This window comes from Lepidochelys kempii, chromosome 2 (assembly GCF_965140285.1).
Source record: "Lepidochelys kempii isolate rLepKem1 chromosome 2, rLepKem1.hap1, whole genome shotgun sequence".
Taxonomy (NCBI): Eukaryota; Metazoa; Chordata; order Testudines; family Cheloniidae; genus Lepidochelys; species Lepidochelys kempii.
In genome coordinates, this window is record NC_136381.1 from 156,158,783 (window position 1) to 156,180,857 (window position 22,075).

The window sequence follows — 22,075 nt, forward strand, 5'->3', positions numbered from 1 at the left end:
CTAATCGTACAACTTGTGTGGCACGTCTGAAGTAGCGTACTGTACAGCAAAAGAATTTCTGCGGTGTAATAAAAAGCTCCCAACAAATACAAGTCAAACAATAGATACAGGCTACCAAGATCTGTAAGATGACTAGCTCAACCGTATTATCTGCTTCAGACACCTCTGCAATAGTATAAAGACATGTTGGAAGGGGTGAAGTGTCAATTTTAAACCCTACGTTTTCTTGCTTTTGAAGGTTTAAAGAGCAATATCAGTTATTAAATGAAGTTGGAGGCCGTTTATTTACATTCTGATTAACACACATATTGCTCTGGAAGCCTTAACACCACACTCTCTCTTCTTTCCACATGTTAAAGAACAGTTAGATACAGCAGCCTTATTGATTACATGCCTTTCCCATTTAGAATGTAAGCTCCTTGGGCCTGGTCTGCCATTTACTATATTTTGCAGAGCACCTAGTACAATGAAGTTCGGACTTGGCTGAGACCACTAGGTACTACAATAATATAAGTCTTAAATAATAATATAAAGCCACACAAGGGTGGATAAAACGGGGGGGGGGGGGGGAGAGTTATAAAAAATTAGAAATAGGATATTTTATTTCAATTAGATTTTTGCTGATTGTCTTTTTTATTTACATATTTGAAATTTAATTTTAATTTATGATAAACTACATGTACTATAATCCATTAGAATAATTTAAATTAAAAATAAGTATGTTGTATCAATGAGCCTTCCTCAGATTTTAATGAGGTAAAGGGTGTTGCTTTTTTAATTATCTACAGAATCAGGGGGAAACCAATCTAATGTCTGAGGTCAACTCAAGGTGTATAAATATGTCATAAGGGTATATGCTGCATTAAAAATCTATATTATTTTCACTCTTTACAATGGAGCACGTTATTTCCTTTTTTCCAAATGTTTAAGTACTTTCAGTTTCTGTTGTACAGAAAAGCTTTTGCCTCAGTCACTTTTGGTTTCAATTTAGGTAGCAAGTGCACAAAGAAAATTATCTTCCTTTGGACTAGTTCATTCAAAACTGAGAAACAAAAAGGGAGCTGAAAAAGCAGGAAGGCTTGTTTTCCTCTTCCAGTCTCTGAATAAAAAACAGATGGGAGATGAAGGACATGGGGCCAGATTTTCAAAGGTATTTAGGTACCAAAAGATGCAGCTAGGTCTAGTCAGATTTTCAAAAACAACTAAGCAGGTTAGGCTCCTGATTCCCATTGTTTTCAAGGCCCACTGATTTAGTTAGGGGCCTAAGGGGATTTTTGAAAGTGTGTGAATAGATTAGGTACCTATTTGTTCTTTAGACACCCGAATACATTTGAAAATCTGGCCTATGGTGACCAGAAACAAATCTGTCAATTCACCAACTACAGTTCAAACTTCTTTTGATAAATCAGATAGTTTTAAATGCAAAACATGTTTTAATAAAAACTTACTTTTTTTCTTATGTAGCCAACACTTTTAAGGTGGTTTTATTTAACTCATAAACAATTTTAAAATGTATATTTTAATTTAATTCCAATTTCCATCCAAATGCAGCTTGATGTGAATCCCAAATAAAAATTTATTAATTACCCGGTATATAAGAAACATGTCTCTCAACATTTTCTGACATTTTTGACATTAAAAAATGTCAAAATTAAGAATCTGAATAGATGTATGGCAAACTATATAATTGCTTAAATGTGTGCAGATATGGTGTGTCCTGCTGGTATGCAAAAAATTACCAAATTTTGTGTAAAGGCTATATTTGGGTGCAAATCAGAATGTTTAAATGGTTACCAACCAATGAGAATAAACCCTCCATTAGGAAAATAACTAAAACTTACAAATTCAAAACAATCAATTATTTAAATTAAAGTTTGCTGCTTGGTGATTTAAATTAATCCATCCTGCAGGCAACCATCACTGAAATAAGAGTCTTTCACAAATAGTTTTTAAGAACTGCACAAATATACGTATCCCATCATATATATGGTATTTGGGGGAAAAGATGGTTCAAAACAGTGCAAATCTTGGGCCTAACAACCTTGACAGTTTAAACGTTTGCTTAGTAGAAAACAATGCAGTTAAGGTTATATTCCCTGTGATTCAGACCTTAATGTTATTTAAATGTACCTTGATTGCTTATATTAGGCTTGATCTCCAGCAAAGTTCTGTGAAGCTCAAAAACTTATTTCTTCCATCAACAGAAGTTGGTGCCATAAGAGATATTACCTCACCCACCTTATCTCTGTCATACGCCCAGGCCTGGCAGAATTCAATTTTTTTAAAAATAATTTTAACAGATAATATTAATGGTTATTGTTAGGCCTTCCTTTCTATTTTTAATCAATCTAAATTTTCACAGTTACAGGAAATAATGGGGGCCGGGGACAGACAATTATTTAATAACAGTAGTTGTTGAGATTCAAAAAGTTAAAGCTTTATAAAGCTGTTACATAAGAACGGCCATACTGGGTCACACCAACGGTCCGTCCAGCCCAGTATCCTGTCTTCTGACAGTGGCCAATGCCAGGTGCCCCAGAGGGAATGAACAGAACAGGTAATCATCATGTAATCCATCCCCTATCACCCATTCCCAGCTTCTGGCAAACAGAGGCTAGGGACACCATCCCTGCCCATCTTGGCTAATAGCCATTGAATTTATCTCCATGAATTTATCTAGTTCTTTTTTGAACCCTGTTATAGTCTATAAGGCTATAAGAAATGCTACTGCTAAGCAGAAAAGACACTTACAGAGTACTAGTAAGAGAATTGAAAGAGAAGAGAAAGGGAAGGATGGGAAAAAAAAAAACCAATAATATATTTGTTCTCTTAGCTAAAAAGAACAGTCTTTTTTACAAAACAACTTTGGCATGAAACAAAAATACAACACTTCATACCTAACCAGCAGCTTTGTTTCAGTGACATGAAACCCGGGAGATTAGCCTGTAACATTGAACATGGTAAACAGATTAGCAAAAGATCAGTCTTTTATAGGGCTAAATTAATTTCTGGTGAAATTCCAAAGAGAGCTACATCAGGGATGAATTTGGTCATTTGAATTTTTGTTGTTGGACTATGCCTGACGCTGGTGGCTGACGTGAATCAATGGTGTATGCTGTTGTAGATCTGAAGGCTAGGACTATAACAGGGTTTAAAAGAGAACTGGATAAATTCATGGAGGTTAAGTCCATTAATGGCTATTAGCCAGGATGGGTAAGGAGTGGTTTCCCTAGCCTTCACAACATCCTCTGGCAAAGGCTTCACAGGTTGACTGTGCATTGTGTGAAGAAATACTTCCTTTTGTTTGTTTTAAATCTGCTGCCTATTAATTGCATTGAGTGACCCCTAATTCTTGTGTTATGAGAAGGAGTAAATAACACTTCCGTATTCACTTTCTCCACATCACTTGAGATTTTATAGACCTCTATCATATACCCCCTTAGTCGTCTCTGTTAAAACACAGATTGTCAACATCACATTAAAATATACAATGTAAATATCCTTAAACTATTTCTCAAACAGCATTTTTCTTACTTTACATATCTGTAAATTCTGATTATCCATGGGAAATATTTTTCCATCAGTTTGAATGTACGATGAAATTGACGCTTACCAGTATTTCCCGAAAAAACCCTAATTCTTCCAATAATCACCACCCCATGCAGAGTGTCAGATGTACTACATGTACATACAAACACATCTGGTAAAAAAAGATTCCTTTTAAGGAACAGCAATATTAAATATCTATTTTGGGGAAATGAAGAAAGTACCTCAGCCTTAAATAAAAGCACATAACACATTAATGCCTCAGCAATACACAAAAATAAAAAAAATAAAACTGCCCAAGCATCTCTGACTTAGTTCACATTGGTGCAACAGACCAATGTTGTCTGCTTTCTGCCATGGAAATACTGATTGAGATCTACAACAGCATACACCACTGATTCACGTCAGCCACCAGCGTTTTTTTGCTAGTACCGACCTTAGCTGTTTTGCACCAGCTAACAGGAACACTGGGTGTCTGGGACTTGAAGTGGGTGCCCATGCTTCAGGGTCTAATGCAGAGGTGGGCAAACTACTCCCCAGGGGCCTCATCCGGCCCGCGGGACCATCCTGCCCCCGGCCCTTCCCCCACAGCCTCAGCTTGCCGTGCCACCAGTGCTCTGGGTGGTGGGACTGCGAGCTCCTGCCAGGCAGCGCAGCTGCAAGAGCCACCAGCCTGCCCCGGTGCTCTAGACTGCGCAGCGCTATGGCTGCTCCAGCCGGGCGGTGCGACTGCCAGTCCGGGTGCTCTGAGCAGCATGGTAAGCGTGCGGGGAGTTCAATAAGGGGCAGGGGGTCGCGGGGGGCAGTCAGGGAACAGGAGGCGGTTGAATGGGGCAGAGGTTGGGGAAGTGCAGGGCAGTCAGGAGACAGGGAGCAGGGGACAGGAAGGGTTGGATGGGGGTGGAGTCCCGGGGGGGCAGTTAGGGGCGGGGGGTCCTGGGAGGGGGCGGTCAAGGGACAAGAAGCAGGGGGGGTTGGATGGGTTGAGGATTCTGAGGGGGGCAGTCAGGAGGCAGGAAGTGGGAGGGGGTGGATAGGGTGCGGGGGCCAGGCTGTTTGGGGAGGCACAGCCTTCCCTACCCAGCCCTCCATACGGTTTCGGAACGCCAATGTCACCCTCAAGCCAAAAAGTTTGTGCACCCCTGGTCTAATGCTCCCCTCACTGATTTCTCAAGAAGGTACAACTTCAACTATCAGGGTCAAAAAGGAACAGCATACTGAGCAGCAGGCTGGTACATGGCTATCACTAAGACAAAAAAGACAGCAGCTATGGTCATCTATAAGTGGAATGAGTCTGTCATAGGATGATCTGGGTTTGAAGCCTGAGGGTACTGAATGCACCATTTTAGATTAAGGTGGGGTACAAAGCGCTGAGGAGAAAGTACATTTAAAAAAATTTTTTTTTGCAACAAATAAAAAGGAGGGTGGGGGGAAGAATTTATTGGGAATTAACCCAAGCTAACTGACTAGAAGTCACAAGAAGAAAATTCCACTAAGGAGTAGAGGGCGAACTCTGCTTTCCAACTTTGGTAAGAGGGAACCAAAGGACGGTTGTGGCCATTCCGCACTTTATGCTCTAAGGGTGAAGGCAGGGGATCAAGAGGACTTTGGTAAAGACCTTTGAGGTGGCAGAGGGGCCAAAGGGTAAGGATGCAATACTGATAGTGGTCTCTGCCCAATCACAAAATTTGAAAACATCCATGTGAGGGGTTTATGACAATATGAACGTAAGTTTCCTGTAGGTCAAGGGAGACAAACCAGTCTACAACATCCTGCACATTACCTGGAGTGAGAGCCCTGCATAACGGGTTACAATTAATGCCCCACACACGCTTGCATGACAACAGCCCCCACTATGGATTTTCCACCTCTAAAATGATTTTCCACTGACTGATAGCAATCCAGCTTTGCAAGCTTCCACAGTGTGATCACCACTTGCTTCTCAGTTGTCAATGCAGCTTTCATTCTGTTGTCCCTGCTCAAATGTGGCATATAGATCCAGGAATGTGGCCTTTAGCACCTGCAAGTACTGCAGCCACTTATAATCCCAAACCTCCATCATAATGCAATCCCACCAGTCAGTTGCTTATTTTTTAGGCCCAGAAGCAGTCCTGTAGCTGATCTGTAAATGCCATCAACCTTGAATTGTTTTTCATTATGTCCCTTAGCAATCTGTCCTCAAAGAAATTATCATGTGCCCTTTTGTTGTGGTACTTCCTGCAGTTCTGCAAGTGCCAGAGGATTGTTTGTCCTGCATTTGCAGCATCAATGACAACAGTGCAGAGCTGTGTGGGCTCCACTCTTCTGACTGAGATGTCGGATAGCAACAAGTGCTTTGTGGGTGTGTGGGATTTTAAAAAGGCAAAAAAATTATGGGTTAGTCAATAACCACCTCATGGTATTATGAGATAGTGAAAGCTGCATGATAGGAACTTCACCTTGTGCTCCCAGCCCCGCAACGGGAGTCGTGTGCGCCCCACAACACACTGTGAATATTCCCCAAAAGGCATTGCACTGGAATGTGGCACACTGGGATACGTACCCCTGGTGCACTGCACTTAGCATCAATGCAAGCAGCTAAGTATGCACACACATGTGTGATATACTAACCGCAGCAGCTTTACACTGACATAACTTGTGTCGACCAAAGTTTGTAGTCTATACATGGCCTTAGCCAGCATTACATATTTTACACTTGTCAAATAGAACCGTTTATCAGTTATTCAAGAATAAAGAAGCTTCCTAAGCAGAACTGTGGACAGAGGAAAAGCCTCTTAAGTAAGATGGCCTGTAAAATAGCTTGCCCCCAATTGCCTCCTCCATGCTGACCCTATTCTGCACCAGATTAGGATGTCCCACCACTGAGTTTTAGTGACATAAAGAGCCTTTAATGACTTCTCCATATTAAAGAATATTTCACACCTCATAAGAAGGCTCTGTTGTTACCTAGCAGCTCTATCTTCTTGGGGAACCAGGGCACAGTATCCAGCCTGTTTGACTCACAAAAGACCTTCCCCTCTCTTCCCTCAAGTCTTTGCTTGAACCAAATCTGCATCAGAAGAAAGATTTACAAAAAGCAATGAAAAGGCAGTGGGAGACGCACCTAAACCCTTGGGATAAAGATGACATAATTAAGGAAACTCCCCTAACCCCATTTGCATAGAAGATGGGACAAGGAGGCATCTCCAGTAGCATACAGAATGGAGAACAGAGATTCCAAGGTAAGAACCGCATGGAACTCTGGGACCAGAAAAGCAGGGAAGCACTGCATGATGGCGGATCTCTGCTCCAGATGTTAATGAACCCACACCTGCACACACCCAGCTCAGTAGTTATCAGACCAACTCTAGTAATAAATCCTTTGTTATCCAAAATAGTGAAGTTCCCTAATTGCATTGTGAGCTCCCTCCAAGGAACACTGCCCAAAGCCAGGAATGATCAGCTGCCATGTCTAGCCTGAACAAAACAACTTTGGTATTCTCCCTTGCTTACACATAAATCTAGTGTTCTCCCTTGAACCATTGTTGCTTCTCGACAAAAACCCCTATCCATGCTCAAGTAAGTGTTCTGATGCCTGGATCCAAAATCTGCATCAGTTCCATTGAGACTTCATCTTCTCCTGACTGATCATGATGGAGGCTCTGCTTCACTCCAGCACTCCAGACCCTCAGCTACCACCACCACCTGGAATCCCCGATCAATTCAAACGTCATGGAGTGGTGAGAACCCAGCTCTCTCTCTCTCGGTATAGCCTTCTGACCCTGACTTGTGTGATGAGTTGTTTTTTAAACCTGACTTTTGTAATCATGTTTAAGTTAGATTTAATATTGTAACTGTTTTGTTTGTTTGGCTCCCCTATGGTTATAAGCTGGCAATAAATAACTTTCGTGATTAAGCTGGTTGCTTCTTTCTCTCTGTCTCCCCCCTCTCCTCCCCCCAGCCTCCCCATGGGTGTTTTTTGGTTTCCTCATTCACTCTGCAGCAACACTCCTCATTCCTAAGCTAAAAGATCCCTGCAGCGCCAAAAAATCCTATGGGGGTTGATCATCAAGTGGGTTACTACCAGAACAAATGTAACGTGAAAGTGGGGAGAGAGACGTGCTGAAACTGGGACATACGAGGGTGGCAGCTTGGAAGTGCTGCTCGACCCAGCCTGTTCAGGCGTGCTCTATTCTGGTGCGGTGCACGTGGCCTATGAGGGTGGCAGCTTGGAAATGCTGCTCCACCCAGCCTGCTGAGTCCAGGGACATATCAGGGGTCAGCTTGGGAGCGCTGATTAACCCGGTCCACTCAGACGCGCTCTGACTGTGTGTGTGTGTTCATCTGCTTCTGGGGCTGGAAGAACCCAGCCCTGGGGAACCTAACGTCCGGCAGGGCAGCACCATTGGAAGGGAACTTGCAGTAGGGAGAAGTAGAACTCGGTATAAGAACACAAGTGACACAAGCAGTACATTGATAGAAATACAGAACCACCCCACCCCCAAGAAGAGTAACCCTAGTATTTCCCTTCCCACTTCAAAAACAAAAGAAAAAAAGGGAGTGGAGGAGGATGAAACACCTGTGGGCTGGAAGTATGAATGAGAAATTTACATTCAAAAGTTCGTATTTTAGGAAATTCTAACCCAAATGTGAAAGGACTTAGAATGGAAGTGCTTCCTCAACATCAACTACAACTTCTCCTCAGAACAGCAGTAAAAAAAAACAAACACACCTCTGCATACTTTACAAAGTACCTTCACACTTCATTACACTCAAGATAAAAATCTAGTTCTCTGGGAAATTCAATATGCTGGTTAAAAAGAATTTTAGTAATTTTAAAAGTGGAATCTCGCCTTTTGTTAACATTTGCTTAAAATGGAATTAAATTCAACTCCTATTGGACTTGAGATGGGGGATGGTGGAAAGGGAAAGGGCTGTATCATTTCTTTGACAAGCCTCCTAAATGGGCTATTTGAATTTGTAAACTCTTCATTTCTCTGCCAGATTGGAAGCAACATGCAAAAAAGAAGTAGGGTATAAGGAAGTTTCTTTGACTGAGTAAGATCAGCAGCTAAGATCTGCTTTCAGATCTGCAGCCTTGAAGCACAAAAGAACAGGCAATGTGATATTACAGCTGTCCCATGAATGCAAAAAGCTGCTTTCATATTAATGCAAACTTTTTTAAAAATCCTATATAATTATACTCAGTTGTCTGTGTGCCTGTATGTTTCACTTTACGTGAGGTGAACTACATCTCCATTCCTGAGCTGACTTGTGAGTGTATGTCATTCCCATAATATTTTCCTATGGCTATGCCTGCCATCCCAAAATTTCTAATCGGTTTCTTGGTTTTTCACCAATGACCCGTTTTTTAAAAAAAACATGAAAGTCATTCAGCTAGAAATACTAATCCTGTTTTTTTAAAAAAGACACACTTTACAGTTTAGCATATATTTTTGTCTTCTTTTCTTAGTCGTGAAAAGACTTTCCCTCTTACTAATGACATTGCACACAATTATCCCTGCAGTTCTCTACAGAACAAACTTCTATGACAACAAGAAGACAGAACTAGATACTATGAAGATTAGCACGTTATAAATACAACAGCCAGATTATACAGAATTTCCTGATAGGAAAGATTTTCTGTGAGGCCACTAACTGAAAATATGTTTTTTAAATTGAAAAATGTGAGACTTGTGAAGTATTTTAACCAATATTAAGCTTCAAACTTTTCTGTATGAGGATGTGTTGGTTTAACTCTAATGGTCAATCCTTGTAAACAGCGTTTCAGATGTTAGCAGCAGCTAACTCCAGATTTGGCTTCAAGTGTAAGGGCAGGTGGGACAGAATGAGGGTGAAAAGAGACAAGAAGGTGCTCATGGGGGAAAGAAGGAAGGAAGGAAGAAAGAATGAGGGAAGAAAGAAAGTGAAAGATACAGTTTTCATGAAAGTAGAGGGATCAGAAAAGAGCAGTAGCATCCAGGCCCATCCTTGGATGATCTATAAGGTAGTATAATGTGTTTCTAAACCTCATATAATGATCTTGTACTTTTACTGCTTTCCTGCCAATTACGAAGATATATTTCTGTGTAAACGGACACTTCATACTCAACCTGCTCCTCCTGATTGAGGCTTTCGGTGATGATATACGAATTGTTTTCACCATTTCATAGATAACGAATTAAGTAAAAATGTACTAAGTGATTACCATAACTAAGCAATGGAAAAAGAAAACGTAACTACAATAACCCCAAGATTGCTTGTACCTCACAATTTAGTGCTCTTGTTACTTAACTACGCCTATTAGGCTACCAATATTTTCCTCTTCCTTGGATAGCTGATTAAAGCATGTATTAACTACATAAACTGTGCAGTAAAATAATCTATATTCTACATATGGTGACAAAACTGTGGTATTTGAAAGTTGTATTAAAATTCACCTCTTGTCATAAAGTATGAAGTTTTACTAAACTGAAGTATTTATTTCCACAATATCTGGTCAGAAGACCCTGGAAATATACTATCATAAAACAAATATAAAAATACCACAATACAGTACATAGAAAAATGAATTCTACTACCTCCTCCTACCGTCGCAGATCTGATTAGAGAAGACTTTAAAGAGGTGTCCTCCTGTTCATTAAACTGTCTTTTAAGTTCTTCTGCAGATTCTGAATGGAGTTGTAGAAATTCTTTTATGGAAAATGAAGCTTCCTCTTTAACTGGATTTATCATTCTTTGGAAAATTTGTTTATCTTCCAGTCGGACCCGCAAACACAGTTTCTCCATCTCTCGGATATTGGCTCGCAGTTGCTGCAATAGTTTTAAAAGGTTATTTGTAACTTTATGGCATACTGCTACTCCTACACACCTCTTTCAAGGGGGTGATGTGAATTAACTACAGTTATTTTAATTTTTAAATAATCCAAAAAAAATTACATTTCAATATTTTGTATAAATTGAGAAAAATAAAAATTCCAAAAAGGTCATCTTCTCAAGCAACCAAATGCTTTAATTTTATTCTAGTTAAAATGAAAATATTCTAAACAAAAATCTGTTGCACCAAGGAGATAATGGGCATATTTTGCACAAGTAGTAAGAATTCACCTGTTGTACCAATAAAATAAAAACCAGCAGGATCTTATTAAAGGGAAAAAGGCAAAATACCACATTTATTGTGAATACAGAAAGAATCATAGTAAGCAGTTAGTTATAGCTATAACATTCCATTCAATCTCATATTTATTCACACATTCATTCATACAAACACACACACACCCACATACACACCCACACACACAGGTTCTGCAAGGTTGTTATCATAGTTACCAGCCTTAGAGTTGCTCATGCCAAGCCACTGGCCAGGTGGCCTGGACATGAGGAGGGAGCAGGGCCTTGTCAGATGCTCATCTGATGCTCCTGGAAGTTGGTCTGCAGAATCAGACCCCAAAGTTCTCACTTTTTAGAGTCTATTTTTATAGGAATTTCTTCCTATGCCAGTCTATGGGAATTGCTTCATCATGCTGTTGCTGAATCAATCAGCAGATAGCACATTCCTGACGGCTCCAAGATGTTATCTTGTTCTTTGGTTCTCCCATTCTTGAGGCTGTTGGGTGGATTCCAGTCTGCCCTCCGGGGGGGGGTCGTCTGGTTATTTCCACTTGACGCCTTCTTCAGCCGATGGACACTGGATTCTTAGGCTGGCACCTCCCTGATCATTCAGTTATTATCCACACCAAGCATCCATCCACATACATCCTCTATCTCTATTTTAATCACAATTTGTTAATACAACAAAAGGGTGGGGAGTCTCTGGGTGCTGTTTCTGTTGTTAGAGTATTGCTTTGAGTCTCTCTCTCTGTGAATTGCTTTGAGAACAGACTCTGTCTTAGAATGTACTAACACAATTAGCAGCTTGCAAGTTTCACACATAGAGGGAGAGAAACAGTACCAAAAACCAAGAGACCTCTTAATTAGTAATACCCTGGAATTTAAACTCTGGGGAATCAAACTCATTTGTGATATTAATACAGAACTTCTTTAATATGATCCAATACACCTACAGTAAGAAAAATGTTCTTTCCCCAATGTTTTGTTCTTTCCTGTTTTATCTGTGCACAGGTCTATTCCCACAGTACTTCATTTCCTATATCTGTGACAACTGGTACTTATAAATTCTTTCCCTGGAACTAGTACGACTCACACAATCCACCAGATACCCAGCAGCTCAGTGCAGTTGCTAATTCTGTACCCTCTCACCCATTCTAATAAACTGGCTGTACACATGGGAGTAGCCACTGACATTTGGTACCTAAGTAGCCACCTATAGCCCTGATTACAGATGTCATATCTAAGGCCTTGTCTTCACTATGAATGTGCCCCAATTACAGCTATCCATATAGCTGCTGCACAAATGTAACCCTTAACACAGACAGGCAGAGCAGTTATTTGCACCAGTTGCTCTTACCATTCCTTGAAACTGGATCCTCCTCTGTATATTTAATCTCCTGTCCCATTGTGCCTACATGGGCTGCAGTGTTCCAGTTCTTGCTGCCGTATCAGTAATAGCAGAGAAATGTACTGATTACCAAAGGCAAAAATGATCTCAAAGTTTCCCATGTTCATCAACCAGACTGATCTAAACGTCACAAAAGCTAACCAGACGTGCAAGAACAAACTTCTGTTCAACCACAGCTAAACCACCTCTCTCATCACAAGAGGAGCTGTCCACAAGAAAAACTCTCCATGAAGATGTGGTCAACACTATGAATATGTTTCAGAACCCAACCCTAGTGGATGTAACACATGGGACTGCCATGACACCTGATATATTTAGCATATTTTGCAAAGCAGTCACTGTACTCTACATTTACACAGGAACTCAGAGGTAGTGGAGAGCTGCTTTAGTTTATATCGACTCATTATGACGATTCTACACAGATATAAGGGCCAAAAATCACTGTAGTATAATATTTACATAATTACAACCTTTTCATGACCCCACTGCAGCTTAGACCCAGCTCTGCTTTCCAAACCAGCACATATCTACCCTGCACAAGATTTGGACAAAGAAAGAATCATCTCACTGTTGTACCAGATACTGCTGGTTAGCATTTTACACACACTTGGCATACGTGTCAGAGTCTGTAGAGGGTACAAATCCGTGAGAGTGTGTGTCAGACTGTTTAGAATTTCAAGAGTTCTAGAACACTATGGATCAGAGCCTGATATGGGTCTAACGGGTTAAAGACTTACTTGAACTCGACGAGATCTGAATAACCAGATGACTGTGCACAGTTATTTCTTGTTAAGGACATTAATGTATTATAATTAAAGGTTGCGGGTTTACCACAGGATCACAGAACCTATGATTTCACTGATTTTGCCCTTAGAGCATCATGGACCACTGCTTCACATTCCCTTGGGAGTGGAAGGAGAAGGGAGGCTGTTCATCAAAGCATATTTGAATTCTAAGCTGTTGTACTGTGCCATCTTGCTTTCTTTGTGCAAGCTTTCTTCTGTTGTGAGTACTACCCGCCCCCACTTTCTTTCAGACAAAATATTCAGACTGATGTGTGAAAGGGGCTGGAAGCGTAGCTTTGTTTTGTTTTTGTTTTTTCAATTTATTTCAGTTGGTTAAGAGTGAATTGAGCGCTGTCAGACGAAATGGTGTATCCAAGATAATAATGCTTTGCATTTATACAGAATATTTTCATCCAAGGAACTCCAAGTGTGAAGAGGAGCTATATCCATTTTACTGATTGGGAAACAGGTACCAATAGGTTAAATGCCTTGCCCATAGTCATATGATGAGTCATTGGCAGATTAGGAATAAAATATCAGGCATCCTGGTCTAATTGCTAAATGACTCTACATCCCTAATTGCAGCTGCATTGCTATTTCTGGGAAACATCTGAGTCAGCTAGCATCAGCACTCATGTCCTACAAACATTTTTGATCCCAAGAATCAAAAACTTCGTTGGTGGTGGAACAGAGACAATTAGGGCTAAATTATGCCACTGCATGTGGGGGTACATCAGAAAAGCACAATGTAGGGAGGAAAGAGAGGACAGAAAAGGAGGGGGGAAGTTAGCATTGGCACAGAACAAGTGGCCTGGTGAGGGGATGGCTTTGCTAGGAAGAGTGCAGGCTACACCTCTTGGGCAGATATAACAAGGGACATCATTTTCCATACACCTCCAGACATACTAGGCCTTACAAAGGCAGAATACTACTACCAACTACTCACTGCTGTTTGAGTGAATACCTACCTACCTACCTCTTCTCCCCAGTGCAGCTCACACTCGTAAGAGCTATAATTGAACCCATTTTAGGAGATGTGGAAGTCATGAAATATTGTCTGTACATATGCACTGTTCATGTTGCACCTCATGGAAATAGTGGTAACTTACAGTGTATTCCACCTGGAAAGCTATATGTATTTTTAAGTGTGCAAGGAGAACCTGGTGCCTGCTCATGGAAAGGTTTTCCCTAACATTACAGCAGGGTTAAGGAAAGCTCTGCTGCACCTGGGTTCCTTGAGGGTTCAGGCTGAGGCAAAGGAATAATGCAGCAAAGGGCCTCGAAACAGGATTACCTGTTTGTATATCTCCTTTAACCAAACAAACGGTTTCAGAATTACTCATTTAAATGAAGCAGTGGGGATGTCACCCATCAGGCTCAGATCCACAAAGATAATCAGGTGCCAAAACCCCAGACTTGGGCAACTACGTCCAGTTTTAGGCTCCGCTGCAATTCACAAATTCCCACCAAACTCTAGAGGTACCTAAATTCACTCGGTGCCTAAGTTTTCAGAATAAAAGTTCCCACCTTTGAGCATGCACATCACTGCCTCCCTCTAGGCATCTGGAGGCCTACCTCCCACTTAAACCGCAGCGCAATTCACAAACTGACAGGTGTTTGTCCACCTAAATCGCAGTGTCCAATCCAGTAGGTGTGCTCAGAGCAGTCTACCAGAGTGAGTCCCATTCAAAATCTGGCCACCAGAGGAGAAGGAGCTGGAGGAGGTGGTGGTGGTGCCACCTGCCTTGTAACTTTTAGCTCAGTGTTTAGAGTATTCACCTGGGATGTGGAAAGTCCAGGTTAAATTCCCCACCCACCCACGCACCTGAGAAGGAGACGGGAGATCCCTGTTGAAATCCTACCGCTCAAGAGAATGCTCTAAACTAGTGGTTCTTAACCTTTACTGCAGCCTGCACCGCTTTGGTTCTCAAAATATGTTTTCGCACCCCTTATCAAACATCGTTGAAGTAGGTCAGTTCTTTAAACCTAGATATATCATAACTGTAGAATGAAAGAGATAGAATTATATACATATAAACATAGGTTCGATGAAACAAAGTAGTTGTACTTTCGTGCCTGTGATTAATTTGTGTTTTCAGTGATTTACCTTCTAAAAAAATCTGGCATGTCTCGCACCCCCAGGGGTGCATGCACCCCAAGTTAAGAGCCACTGCTCTAAACACTGAGATATGGCATATTCTGATACCGGGCTCCTTCAGTCTCTACTGTTAAAGCTGTTCCACTGTGTTTAAATAATGAAGGAATGATTGGAGAAGGGGGACCGGCCACAGGGTCTCCCACCTCCCAGGTTGGTGCCCTAACCACTGACCTACAGAGTGAGTCATTCATATTCATTCATTCTCATTCTCTCTCTCTCTCTCTCTCCTGCCCCCCCTCCACTCAATGATTGTTCCACTGTGGATAGATACTTAAATAGTCATTGGGCACGCAAGACAGAATGACTGTGTAGTGTTTAGGGCACCCCCCTGAGAGGTGGGAGACTCTGGGTCCAGCCCCCTGCTCCAAACACTCTTTCACTATCTATGTACAATGGAACAGCTTCAAACATTTTGGTTTGGGGGTTTTAGCACAAAACATCACCTAGACTTTTAAAAACTAAGAACGCATGACTGAAATTTTTACTAAAAACTAACATAAGAAATGTATAGTACAAATTATACTACTTGTTGATTTGGGATAGACTTTTCATGCAAGCATAAAAAATGAATGTTGCAATATAAAAATAAGAATCGTATGACATTCTAAGCATGCATAATAAATCATTCTTCATTGAACTGTTTACCATTGTTTTGAACATTATTCTTAGAGTAGAATGAGGGAACAAACAGTTTGGGAGGGGTGTTTTTAAGATGAGAGTTTTCTTCATTAATGCAAGGGAGTTAGAAGAGGCAACATTGCTTGCCTGGAAAAAGTAGGGTGTAGAGGTTGTTTATTTTAATTACACGTCCTGGATATAATTAAATGGTTTTTTTTAAATAAGTGAAGAAACCCTTCCCCTGCCGACAGAAATATAACTACATATAAAGGAAATGAATCCAACCTCCATAAACACTTTACACACTGAGGGGAAGGTCATGGTAAAAGACGTATTAAGCAATCAAAGAGAGCGGAGAACTATTGATTCATAAAAATCAATTGTCAAATTAATCAAGACTAAACCATACTCTATGTTTAAATTAATAGTATTACCAGACAATCTTAGGCTGCAATATTTAAAATTAATCCCACGTATAAACATTGATTATCAATAAAGGAAATATGGAAGACACAAAGTATGGTGTTATAAGATACTGAGTTGAAATAGAAGTCTGATATAATAATATTCCCCATAAATTCTTCATTTAAATCGAACAAGTTAGACAGTTCTTCCTAGTATTTCACCTTAATTTGTGTTTTTAAGCAGCCTGTCACGGTTCCTCCCCCACTCTGAACCCTAGGGTACAGATGTGGGGACCTGCATGAAAAACCTCCTAAGCTTATCTTTACCAGCTTAGGTCAAAACTTCCCCAAGGTACAAAATATTACACCTTGGACTGGCCGCTACCACCACCAAACTAATACTGGTTACTGGGGAAGAGCTGTTTGGACGCGTCCTTCCCCCCAAAATACTTCCCAAAACCTTGCACCCCACTTCCTGGACAAGGTTTGGTAAAAAGCCTCACCAATTTGCCTAGGTGACTACAGACCCAGACCCTTGGATCTTAAGAACAATGAACAATCCTCCCAACACTTGCACCCCCCCTTTCCTGGGAAATGTTGGATAAAAAGCCTCACCAATTTGCATAGGTGACCACAGACCCAAACCCTTGGATCTGAGAACAATGAAAAAGCATTCAGTGTTTTACAAGAAGACTTTTAATAAAAAATAGAAGTAAATAGAAATAAAGAAATCCCCCCTGTAAAATCAGGATGGTAGATATCTTACAGGGTAATTAGATTCAGAAACATAGAGAACCCCTCTAGGCAAAACCTTAAGTTACAAAAAAGATACACAGACAGAAATAGTTATTCTATTCAGCACAATTCTTTTCTCAGCCATTTAAAGAAATCATAATCTAACACATACCTAGCTAGATTACTTACTAAAAGTTCTAAGACTCCATTCCTGTTCTGTCCCCGGCCAAGACGACTACAGACAGACCAGACCCTTTGTTTCTCTCCCTCCTCCCAGCTTTTGAAAGTATCTTGTCTCCTCATTGGTCATTTTGGTCAGGTGCCAGCGAGGTTACCTTTAGCTTCTTAACCCTTTACAGGTGAGAGGAGCTTTCCCCTGGCCAGGAGGGATTTCAAAGGGGTTTACCCTTCCCTTTATATTTATGACACGCCCCCCAAATCTCAGCTAGGGTGAAACACTGAATGGGATTTCTTCCTGGAGCTCTAGGAAAAACAGAGTTAATAAGACACATGCATCTCTAAATATACTACCAAGTACATAAAGACTAACAATATTTTCCACATCTCAAGGACGATTTTAACCAGTTGATTCTGGGAAACTTTCACGGGAGAGTGCATCAGCCACTTTGTTAGAAGCTCCTGAGATGTGTTGGATGTCGAAATCAAAATCTTGGAGAGCTAAACTCCACCGAAGAAGTTTTTTGTTAGTTTCTTTGACGGTGTGAAGCCACTTTAGTGCAGCATGGTCGGTTTGCAGGTGGAAACGCCGTCCCCAAACATATGGGCGTAGCTTTTCCAGAGCGTAGACAATGGCATAACATTCTTTTTCAGTGACTGACCAGTTGCTTTCCCTCTCAGACAGTTTTTTGCTGAGAAACACTACAGGGTGGAATTCTTGATCAGGTCCTTTCTGCATTAAAACTGCTCCCACACCACGCTCGGATGCATCTGTGGTTACTAGGAACGGTTTGTCAAAGTCTGGGGCCCTTAGTACAGGGTCAGACATGAGTGTCGCTTTAAGCTTGTTAAAGGCCTTCTGACACTTTCCGGTCCACTGAACAGCATTTGGCTGTTTCTTTTTGGTTAGGTCTGTCAGTGGGGCAGCGATTTGGCTGTAGTGCGGTACAAATCGTCTGTAATAACCGGCCAAGCCTAAGAAGGATTGAACCTGTTTCTTTGACTTTGGGACAGGCCACTTTTGGATAGCATCCACTTTGGCCTGTAGGGGGCTGATAGTTCCTTGACCCACCTGGTGTCCAAGGTAAGTCACTCTGTTTAGGCCTATTTGACACTTCTTAGCCTTAACAGTTAGTCCTGCCTCCCTTATGCGCTCAAGGACTTTTTGTAGATGTTCCAGGTGGTCTGCCCAGGAATCCGAAAATATGGCCACATCGTCAAGGTAGGCGACTGCATATTCTCCTAATCCCGCTAGGAGACCATCTACAAGTCTTTGGAAAGTGGCGGGTGCATTTCGCAGCCCGAAAGGGAGTACATTAAATTCATACAGCCCGAGATGTGTGATGAAGGCTGACCTTTCCTTGGCAGATTCATCTAGCGGTACCTGCCAGTACCCCTTGGTTAAGTCCAAGGTAGAGATGAACTGGGCCCGTCCCAGTTTCTCTAATAGTTCATCAGTGCGTGGCATTGGATAGTTGTCTGGGCGAGTTACAGCATTTAGCTTACGGTAGTCCACGCAAAAACGTATTTCCCCATCTGGTTTGGGAACTAGAACCACTGGAGATGCCCATGCACTTTCAGAGGGGCGGATTACACCCATCTGTAACATATCCTGGATCTCCCGTTCTATAGCAGTTTTAGCTTGAGGAGACACCCGGTAAGGGTGGACCCTAATTGGGTGAGCATTACCTGTGTCAATGGAGTGGTATGCCCGTTCAGTCAGTCCTGGGGTGGCTGAGAACGTTGGCGCGTAGCTAGTGCACAGCTCCTGGATCTGCTGTCGCTGCATACGCCCAAGGGTCATGGAGAGGTTCACCTCTTCCACACCACCAGCACATTTCCCTTCGTAATAGACACCTTCAGGCCACTCAGCGTCGTCTCCTCCCTGGGCTGTAAACTGACAAACCTTTAATTCTCTGGAATAAAAGGGCTTTAGAGAATTAATATGATACACCTTAGGCTTTCGGTTGGAGGTGGGGAATGCTATGAGATAATTAACAGCTCCCAGACGCTCCTGGACCACGAATGGCCCTTCCCACAATGCTTCCATTTTATGGGCCTGGAGCGCCTTTAAGACCATGACCTGGTCTCCTACTTTGAAGGAACGCTCTCTGGCATGTTTATCATACCAGGCTTTTTGCTCTTTTTGAGCATCCTGTAAGTTTTCTCTAGCAAGGGCTAAAGAGGTTCGGAGGGTGTTTTGTAGGTTGGTTACAAAGTCCAGAATGTTAGTTCCTGGAGAAGGTGTAACTCCCTCCCATTGCTGCTTCACCAACTGCAATGGCCCCTTAACCTCACGGCCATATACAAGTTCAAATGGGGAAAACCCTAAACTGGGATGTGGTACAGCTCTGTAGGCAAAGAGCAACTGCTGCAATACTAGGTCCCAATCATTGGAGTGCTCATTTACGAATTTACGTATCATGGCCCCCAAAGTTCCATTAAACTTCTCCACCATGCCATTTGTTTGATGATGGTAAGGAGTGGCAACCAAGTGATTTACCCCATGAGCTTCCCAAAGGTTTTTCATAGTTCCTGCCAGGAAATTAGTCCCTGCATCTGTGAGGATGTCGGAGGGCCAACCTACCCTGGCAAAAATGTCTGCTAGTGCCTGGCACACACTTTTAGCCCTGGTGTTGCTTAGAGCTACTGCTTCCGGCCATCGGGTGGCAAAATCCATGAAAGTCAGTATGTACTGCTTTCCTCTGGCTGTCTTTTTCGGAAAAGGACCCAGAATATCCACAGCTACTCGCTGAAATGGAACTTCAATGATGGGGAGTGGCTGGAGAGGAGCTTTGACCTGGTCTTGGGGTTTTCCCACTCTTTGGCACACCTCACAAGACTGGACATAGGTAGAAACATCCTTGCCCATTCCCTCCCAGTGGAATGACCCCCCCAAACGGTCTTTGGTCCTGTTCACCCCAGCATGGCCACTAGGGTGATCATGGGCTAAGCTCAAGAGCTTGGCCCGGTATTTAGTTGGAACTACCAACTGACTCTGAGGATGCCAGTCTTCCTGGTGTCCCCCAGAAAGAGTTTCCTTGTATAAAAGTCCTCTTTCTACAACAAACCTGGATCGATTAGAAGAGCTGAGAGGCGGTGGGTTGCTCCGTGCCGCCGTCCACGCTCTCTGGAGGCTTTCATCTGCTTCCTGTTCGGTCTGGAACTGTTCCCTTGATGCTGGAGACATCAGTTCCTCATTGGATTGGGGACATAGGCTTGGTCCCTCTGGAAGCGATATAGGGGATGGAGCTGTTTCTGTTGACTGTGAACCGCTCTCCGCTGGTGCACTATGTTGGGATTCAGGCTCCGGCTGAGCCTCTTGTGTAGGGTTATCGGCTGCTGCCAGTTCAGGTTCGGTGGGGCCCTCTGGTGTTGAGGTTGCAAGTACTGGATTCAGTGCTGGCACGGGGTCTGGTGTTGGTTGTTTGGCTGGTTCCGGTTCTGGGACTGGTTCCGTCTGGGTCTCCGGGACTGGATCCACTACTGCTGTTGCAGACATTGGCCTGGGGTACGGGTCCATCACCTCTGACCGGGCCCTGATAGAAGTTTCCGGAACAGAGCTAGGCCTCACGGCTTGTTTAGCCTGGCTGCGGGTGACCATTCCCACCCTCTTGGCCTGCTTCACATGATTGGCCAAGTCTTCCCCCAACAGCATGGGGATGGGATAATCATCATAGACTGCAAAAGTCCACATTCCTGACCAGCCCTTGTACTGGACAGGCAACTTGGCTGTAGGCAAATTGAAAGAGTTGGACTTGAAGGGTTGAATCGTCACTTGGATCTCTGGGTTGATTAAATTGGGGTCCACTAAGGAAGCATGGATAGCTGACACTTGTGCTCCGGTGTCCCTCCACGCGGTGACCTTCTTCCCGCCCACACTCACAGTTTCCCTCCGCTCCAAGGGTATCTGGGAGGTATCTGGGCCTGTGGACCTCTGGTGTGATTCCGGTGCAATGAACTGTAATCTGTTGGGGTTCTTGGGGCAGTTGGCCTTTACATGCCCCGGCTCGTTACATTTAAAACATCGTCCAGCTGACGGGTCACCGGGGCGAGGTGGGTTGCTGGAGAACGGGGTGGTGGGACGATAAGGGGTCTGGAGGGTTCTTTGGGAGGTAGGTGGGGCTTTGGGCGGCCCCCAGTAATAGGGTGTGGTCTGGGGTGGTCCCTTCTGGTCTCTGCTCCAACTGCGACCAGTTTTCTTCTTCTCTGCCACCTCCACCCATCTGGCTCCAATCTCTCCTGCCTCGATTACAGTTTTGGGTTTCCCATCTAGGATGTATCTTTCTATTTCCTCAGGAACACCCTCTAAGAATTGTTCCATTTGCATTAGGAAGGGCAAATTTACTGGAGATTCAACACTTGCTCCTGATATCCAGGCATCCCAATGTTTCACAATGTGGTAGGCATGTCGGGTAAATGACATGTCTGGTTTCCACCTTAGGGCTCGGAACCTCCGACGAGACTGCTCGGGTGTTATCCCCATTCTGACTCTCGCCTTGGATTTAAACAGTTCATACTTGTTCATATGTTCTTTAGGCATTTCAGCTGCCACCTCAGCTAAGGGTCCACTGAGCTGCGGCCTCAGCTCTACCATGTATTGGTCAGTAGAGATGTTGTACCCAAGGCAGGCCCTTTCGAAGTTTTCTAAGAAGGCCTCAGTATCATCACCTGCCTTGTAGGTGGGGAACTTTCTGGGATGGGAAGTGGTACCTGGAGAAGGATTGCTAGGGTTTGTTGGTATATTCTGCTGGGCCTTTATCCTCTCCATCTCCTCCACATGCTTCCTTGCCTCCATTTCCCTCTTGTGGGCAGCCTCCTGTACCTCCTTCTCCAGCCGCATGAGTTCTGTCTGTCTTTCATGTTCCCTTTGTTTTTCCTCAGCCTGAAATTTGGCTAATTCCAGCTGTAGTCGAGCCGAGGATTTGGCCATTCTAACCTCTCTGTTTTTAACTAACTTTACACCCGAGGTTTAGAAATAAACAAACAAAACTTGGCTGTAAAATTTTGCTGTGCTGGAATAGAATACCTATTCTCTGATAGTGATTGTCAACCTACAGAAAAAGACAATTCCCTTGTCTCTGCTCTGGGCCCAAATTAAAGCAAAAAACCTCCAACTACTTGGAAACCTGCTTACCCAGCCCAAAGAAAAAAA

At 42.8% G+C, this 22,075-nt stretch overlaps 1 protein-coding gene across 3 annotated transcripts in view; it reads right to left on the reverse strand.

The window, feature by feature from the left end:
* Positions 1-22,075, reverse strand: part of STX17 (syntaxin 17) — a 78,603-nt gene that overhangs the window by 7,671 nt on the left and 48,857 nt on the right. For all 3 annotated transcript variants that reach the window (XM_073332527.2, XM_073332526.2, XM_073332528.2), the window contains exon 4: positions 10,107-10,338. In XM_073332527.2, coding sequence (XP_073188628.1) covers positions 10,107-10,338 — 232 coding nt within the window. The remainder of the gene's footprint in view (positions 1-10,106; positions 10,339-22,075) is intronic.